Source organism: Heloderma suspectum, chromosome 2 (assembly GCF_057233095.1).
Source record: "Heloderma suspectum isolate Gila_16-S chromosome 2, 16-S_ref, whole genome shotgun sequence".
NCBI lineage: Eukaryota > Metazoa > Chordata > Lepidosauria > Squamata > Helodermatidae > Heloderma > Heloderma suspectum.
The window spans coordinates 403,665,509-403,673,246 of NC_139459.1; the positions used below are offsets into that span (position 1 = coordinate 403,665,509).

General features: G+C 50.5%; 1 protein-coding gene across 1 annotated transcript; it reads right to left on the reverse strand.

Annotated features, from left to right (window-relative positions):
- Nucleotides 1-1,264: 1,264 nt before the first annotated feature.
- On the reverse strand, nt 1,265-7,449 carry LOC146356689 (vomeronasal type-2 receptor 26-like). The gene is made up of 3 exons (XM_084830262.1): nt 7,396-7,449; nt 6,657-6,887; nt 1,265-2,122 (listed from the first exon to the last, which is right to left on the reverse strand). Exons 1-3 carry the CDS (start codon nt 7,447-7,449, stop codon nt 1,265-1,267), a joined length of 1,143 nt encoding a protein of 380 aa, XP_084686388.1.
- Nucleotides 7,450-7,738: the final 289 nt, after the last annotated feature.

A 7,738-nucleotide genomic window follows, 5' to 3' on the forward strand; every position in this document is an offset into this window, starting at 1 on the left:
TTTCCCACCCTTTTGTTGACTATGAGTGCTACTCCATTTCTTCTAAGGGATTCTTGCCCACAGTAGTAGATATGATGGTCACCTGAATTAAATTCGCCCATGCCTGTCCATTTTAGTTCGCTGATTCCCAAGAAGTCGATGTTCAATCTTGCCATCTCATGTTTGACCACCTCCAGCTTACCTTGATTCATTGATCTGACATTCCAGGTTCCTAAACAAGATTGTTCTTTACAGCATCGGATTTTCTTTTCACCACCAGACATCCACAGCTGAGTGTCCTTTTGGCTTTGGCCCAGCCGCTTCACTCTTTCTGGTGCTACTTGGAAATTCCCTCTGCTCTTCTCCAGTAGTATATTGGACACCTTCAGACCTGAGGGGCTCATCTTCCGGCGTCATATCTTTTAGCCTTGTGATATGTTCCATGCGGTTTTCTTGGCAAGAATACTGGAGTGGGTTGCCATTTATGGCTGCATTTACCGTAAACTAAGGCCTTTACAGCCACAAATGGCATCCCGGATGCCATTTGTGTCCGGAGACTCACCCTGCCTACCCCAGCGATACAGCCATGGCGGCCGTATCGCTGGTGCTTCGGAGCCGGCCAGCGGCTCCACGGGACTGCTGCGGAGCGGAGCCGGCCGAAGAGGATTCTGGGGAGGAGGAATGGATTGCCTCCCCCCTCCACGATTCCCCCCCTCCCCGGAATGGCAGGTAAGCGTTCCGGCCATCCCTATGGGGAACATGGGCAGGAGGGGGTTATTCCTCCAAGAGAACATGGGGGAGGGGGGATTGGAGAAGAGTAGTTGGGCTTCAGCCCTAATGTGCCTCCTCTACCTCCTCCCTGCCTGTCCCACCTCTCCCTTGCCCCTCCTTGAGGAGTGGGGAGCGGGAAAGGGGAGGGGGAAGGAGTTGTCTTTTGACAGTGTCATGACAACAAGGACTAAACCATGTGCTTTTGCGATTGTCCTTTTTGAATCTTTGATGCCAAGGAGGATGGGCGTGGGGCTCATTTGCATGAAATGGGATTTGTCTAGGGCAGTGGAATTCAGACTGATGATTGTGTAAAGCTGGCAAGTTTCAGTTTCAAAAGGATGAGTCATCATAGTATCAATTCTGTACCAGTAGGGGGTGCTGTGATGTTGGGGGCTGGACAAAATGGCAGATGTTACAAAATGGCCACCATGCTTCAGAAATCCAAATCCAAAGGTTGCACACCCCTATAAAAATTGCAAACTACTGGTGTATTTGGAAACAATATGAATCTGATTTATTCCTTTGTTTTCAGCATGAGATGTTCCTTTGTATTCAGATCAGGCCTCAGGATGATAATGTAGCACTTGGGGAGAAAGATGCAGCCCAGTAACCCAGCACTGGAGGCCAAAATGGAGAAGACCTGCACGGCTACCATGTATTTCCCCTTGGTGCTCAGGTAGGTGGGCACAAAGGACACCCAAACGCTGCAGAAGACCAGCATGCTGAAGGTGATCAGCTTGGCTTCATTGAAGGCCCCAGGCAGCTTCCTGGCTAGGAAAGCTACCGTGAAGCAGATGGCAGCCAGGAAGCCCATGTAGCCAAGAGCAATGTAAAACATGGAGACAGACCCTTCGTTGCATTGCAGGACAATCTGTCCAGGCTGGGAATGCATGTCGGAGTCCGGGAACGGGGGAGAGATGCCAAGCCAGATGGAGCAGATGACAATTTGCACACCAGAACAGGAAAGGACGATGGAGTTGGCCAAACTCTTCCCCAGCCATCCCCTCACCCTGTTCCCTGGCTTTGTGGCCAGGAAGGCCAGAATCACAGTGATGGTTTTGGCCAACAGAGAAGAGACAGCGACCGAGAAGATGATGCTGAAGGCTGTTTGCCGGAGTAGGCAGACTGCTTTCCTTGGCCGGCCAATGAAGAGGAAGGAGGACGAGAAGGAAAGCAGGAGGGAGATGAGGAGAATGTAGGAGAGATCCCGGTTATTGGCTTTAACTACTGGTGTTTCAAAGTATTTTATGAAGATTCTTAACACAAAGCCTGCAGTTAATGACAAGAATAGGGCAAAGGAAGCAAGGATGATACCCAAATATTCTTCGTAGGACAGGAAGGTGATATCCTTGGGGATACATTCATCTTGGTCCTTGTTTGGATATTGATCATCTGGACACTTGGTGCAATGGTCTGCATCTGGAAAAGCAACACAAACATCTCCCTGACATCCTTAGCCATCTCTGTTCTTTTATATTCCATCAGAAATATTCTTCTGGTGTGATGGGCAGCACACATTCATTTCATGCAGGGCATGATCAGGCCTCTTGGGCCTCATCACAACCCACATGCAGTGTTTCAAGTGTTTAAACATGACCTTAACCGGGGGCTCAAAAAACTCCCTTCTGTGGCCCTAATCTGGCCTGCATATGTTCCCTGTTCATTCCTTGAAACCTTCATGAATCCCTCCAGGGGAAGGACTGGATCCCTGAAAGAATCCCCGCTGTTATCTCTGAACTGTGATTGGAGATAACTGCAGGAGATGCGGGCTGGCTGAATGTGTTTTCTGCGTTTTGTGGATCATCCATCTGGCATGTTGGCTGGGAATGATAGGATGTCAGGGGCCTGGCCCTCTCCCTGATGTCATTCAGGCCATGGAGGGCAGGGTGGGAAGCCTGCCCCCCAACAACATTTAGTCCCCACTTCTGCTATAACAATCATTTTGTTTGAAGAGGACAGGTGAGAGGATCCAGAAGTATTCTGAGAGAATGCCTTTTAGTCTTGAGAACGTTACCAAGGATCTCCTCCTTGGCTAGGAAAATTCCAGGTCAGTGCCCCACAGTGGCTAGAATCCTGGTGATTCCTCTGAAAGGGGACAGTCATTTGTGGAATGAACTTGCCTTCCTTCCCCACCCCCTCCCACAGCTTAGACAATGAATAGAGAGCCAAGCTTGATTGAGACAGAGGAGGAGACACAGGGCCAGTTTGCACATCACGATAAGCCAACATGAGACAAACAATGCTGACAACCCACTGTAGATTGTTGGGTCACAGAGAGCTGAACGTGGGCTCTGCAAGCATCTTGCCTTGCTGGATCTCTCTCTCTCTCTCTCTCTCTCTCTCAAGATCTGATGTGGGAAAGGTGGACTACAATTCCCATCCCCCACATCCAGCATCCACCTGTGTTCAGCCTATGCTCAACCAGGATCATCCCATGAAGCTGATTGGTGAGAGATTCAGGACAGAGAAAAGGAAGAACTCCTTCACACAGCACAGAGCTAAACTATGGAATTCACTTCCACAGGATGTAGTGATGGCCACCAATTTGGCTGGCTTGAAAAGGAGGTTAGACAAATTCCTGGAGGAGAAGGCGGTCCATGGCTACTAGTCCTGATGGCTATGTGCTATCTCCAGTACCAGAGGCAGTGAGCCTATTTACAGCATGGATAGGGAACATGAGTGGGAGAATGTTGTTGCCCTTGTGTCCTACTTGTGGGTTTCCCACTGATGTATTTTGTTGGCCATTGTCTGAATGGGGTGCAGGACTAGACGGCCTTTGACCTGAGCCAGCATGGCTCTTCTAATATTCCTATGTTCATCTGTGAACAAACTGAAATGTTAGGAAATGCCACTGAGCCTCCCCTGACCTCCTTCCAAAGGAAACCAAACCTTGGTAAACACTCCATCCCTGCAATTTCTGAAGTCCGAATCAGCCCCCTGTTGTTGCAACAGAGGGCTCTGACTCTGATTTCTGCAACACTGTCAGTAGGGATGTCAGAGAATTCCACCATGGATCTTGGTGAGGCCAAATGCCAGTGCATTTTGGGGGGCATTCAGCCCCCCAAAATCCATGGCGGAACGAAGCCCCCGCCCCCCCATCCCCAAAAGGCGCGCGAAACAGAGCACTTACCTGCTGCTGTCCGCACTGACTTGCTAATGGCGGCCGACCTGCAGCCGACATTCGCTTCCTGGTTGATCATAGCCATGATAGGCTACGTAAATACTTACGTAGCCTACCACGGCTAATGCAGGGATGCCTTTTACGTTCCCTCTTTTTCGCCATTTTAGCTTACGTAAATATTTACATAAGCTATTACAGCGAAAAAAAGGGGGAACGCAAATAGTGTAGTGGGCGCTATTTGCGTTCCTTTTTTTCCAGCGTAATAGCTTACATAAATATTTATGTAAGCTAAAATGGCGAAAAAAAAGGGAACGCAAATGGTGGCCACCATAGCCGCCGCCATTTGCGTACGCGGGGGGGGGGTTGGACTGCCATGATAGGCTACGTAAATATTTACTTAGCCTATGATGGCCTACCAGAGGAACACAAATGGCATCCCCTACTCAGGATGCCATTTGTGTCTGCACCAGCCCGGCAGTGGAAGGAGGCCCCGCTGTGGGTTGGCCCGGCTGGTGGCTCTGCGGCCTGGCTGCGGAGCGGAGCCGGCGGGGCAGGATTCCGGGCAGGGGAGAATGGATTGCCACCCCCCCCCCGTCGAGGATTCCGGGGGGAGGGACGGAGCGCCTCCCCCCCACCATGAAAAATTCCGCAAAAAGGTAAGTGAGTTTCATACATCCCTACCTGTCAGTAGGCACAGATGTAGACAAAACACACTCAAGTGATGGGTTAGGAACAGACTTTACTGGAGATATAGGAAACACACACCTCAAGGTAAGTTGGCTGATTTCAGCCCCATCATGGTCAACATCACTTACAGAAGGAAGAAGGAAGAAGAAAAGAAAGTTGAGGGAGGAGACAAGGAAAGGCAGAAGGACCTCCCAGAGATCCCCTCCCACCTCACTTAAGTACATATCAACCCTTCAACTTCAGGTTTAGTGACTCATGGCCCGAGTGCCTCCAACAATTTCTCACCGCTCAGCGAACTGAGGTGAACATAACAGTATTAGCCATGGAGGACTTGCACATGAGAGAAAGTGCAGGAGACACATACAGGCTGGTGATGCGGATCCCTGACCCATCTACCCCCCTTCCCAGCCCTCAGTCCCTCCTCCCAGGTCACGTTTCATGAGTTGCTTCATGAAATAAATTCTGGCTCTTGCAATAAAGGATCCAAGTATAGAAATGCCTTTAAGAAAAGCTTCAGTGAACATGTCTGGGTGGATCTTTACCCTCCTCTGCATGGGCTAGATTTTCCTCTGGAGTCACCCACCTTCCTGGGTGGAGATGGTCCCTTCCGCGCAGGAAGCACAGTCATAGCAGCAAACCGGCCTTCCTTCCTGAACCACCTTGACAGATCCTGGGCGGCAGCTTTCCACACACCTGGAATGAGGCAGGGGCTACGCACAAGGACCATCAAGAAAATGTGTTGGGGACTTGGGGTAACTTTAGCTACAAAAATGACAGACATAGGGTCTCCAGGACTGAACATAGGGATGGACGAAAGTCACTTACCTGATCCCGAAGCTTGCTTCGCAGTGGGGGGGAGGCACTCCGTCCCTCCCCCCGAAATTCTGAGTGGGGAGGAGGCGCCCCGTCCCTCCCCGCTGAAATTCTGGCCGGGGGGGAGGCGCTCCATCCTTCCCCGCTGAAATTCTGGCCGGGGGGGAGCGCCCCGTCTCTCCAGCCGCAAAACCTCTTCTCCTGCCAGGACGCAAATGGCGGCGGCCGTAGCCGCCGCCGTTTGCATCTCTGGCCTGCAGTCAGCCGTGATAGCCTACCTAAATGTTTATGTAGCCTATCACAGCTGACTTTGGGGGGGGGGGAGTGCATATGCAAATGGCGACGCCCATGGGCGCCACCATTTGCATTCCTTATTTTGGCTCTGGTAGTCTACATAAATATTTACGTAGACTACGGCGAAAATAAGGGCAACGCAAATAGCGTTGCCCTTATTTTCGCCATAGTCTACGTAAATATTTACGTAGACTACCCGTGCCAAAATAAGGAATGCAAATGGCAGCACCCATGGGCGCCGCCATTTGCGTACGCTTTTTTTTTTTTCAAAGTCAGCCCTGATAGGCTAAGTAAACATTTACGTAGCCTATCACGGTGTTTTTTGAAAATCTAGCTGTGATAGGCTACGTAAATCTTTACGTAGCCTATCACGTTTGTTGTTGTTGTTTTTACTTGGAAATGGCAGTGGCGGCAGGCGGTCGGAAGACTAGCCGCCGCCGCTGCCGAACCGCTGCCGGGAGCCGCCGCCGCCAGGGACATTCGCTCAAGGTAAGTCCCATCCTAGGGAGGGGCGGGAGGAGGACCGTTTCTCCACCAATTTCAGGGGGCTGAATGCGTTGGTATTCGGCCTCCCGGAGATTCGTGGAGAAATTCTCTGACATCTCTAAGTCTGAACGTGAACCCCGTAACTAAGCCGGAGCACACGTAGCTTCCCAGTTTCCTCCCCTGGGGCTTCTCCTCCCCTTCCTCTCTTGTTTCCTTTGTCTTGAATCTTAAGGGACATGTCCACTTGTAGTCCCTAAAATGCCATATAGACTGGTGGTGCTAAAATTGGACTGATAAGTTCCAAAGAACCTGCAGCCTGTGTCTGAAGGGAACCCTTCTGGCACACAGCTGGGAAACAGAGCTGGGGAAAGGATCCCCTCTCTCCGAGATCTTAAAAAACTGCTGCCAGTTGGAACTTCCAGGCTGACTTGGAACCTGTTACATTTAGCAGTGGTGAAGAGGTGGTAAGTAAATACCATGAAATGAAAGGAATCGCTTTCCTCACCTTGTTGAACCATTTGGGCCACACAATGGCGTCCTGATCAATGGCGAACTTGAGGCCTGCTGGGGATCCCCGTCTTTCCATACTCCCAAACTTCACTTTAACCACAGACTTGTTGGGGAACTTCACCCAGTTCACGATGTCAAAGGCAGCTGCCAGGTCTGCGTTCTCGTCCAAATACACTCTGCCCATGGAATCATTGTAAAACTTGGAGTTTCTCAGGAAAGGGTGAAGCTAGAATGGCAGAGAAAAGTTAAGTTCAATACAATATAATGGGGGAATGTTCAGCTTGGCACTATTGTAAAAGTCATCAGAAAAATTAGAAATGTATGTTTCTGTTAAACACTATCAGTACAGGGACCATTCCTTTATATCCAGACCCATTTCAGATGGCAGCACTACACCCATGACATTCACACAGACAAAGGGAAGGAGCGGGGGCAACGGTGGACCCAGTAGGTGTCAAACTGGCAGCCCGGTCAAGGAGGCAGGAAGGACCAGCAGCACAGCTGACTCCAGTGGTGGAGCACGGGGAACGGGCCAGGCAGAGACAGAGGGGCTGCGCCCATGTTGGGACTGTGGCCAGATGGGTTGAGTCCCCAGGGGCCAGTGTCAGGAGGCCAAAAGAGGGAGCAGCACAGGGGGTTTTGCAGCTGGTTTTGCTCCACAGATATCCAGCTTTTCACCTCATTTTCTTATCTTCTCAGCTTCTAAATCCAGGGCAATCATGCTTGAATTGTACCATTGATTCGGCAGGGCTATCTCTATCTGTGATGGTTAAGCGAATACCTGCCATGGCTGCAGCCTTTGAGTGTCCAGCCTGCCTCCACCCTCCAGCACCCTCCTCTTGGATCTGGACAAATAAGCCGCATCCAAGACATGGGCTACAGCCAGGACAGAGTTGTAAATGATGCGGTTGTCTGCAGCCAGGATTCTCTCCACATCCTCTTGGGGCAGGACCGCCAATTTCTCGTCCTCTCTGCATCTTGTCCAGCTTTTCACAGACAATGTATGCTTTGAATAGGCACAATTAAATGCTTTCTCCACAAACTGCTTGATAGTAAAGGAAAAATCTATAAAGCCAT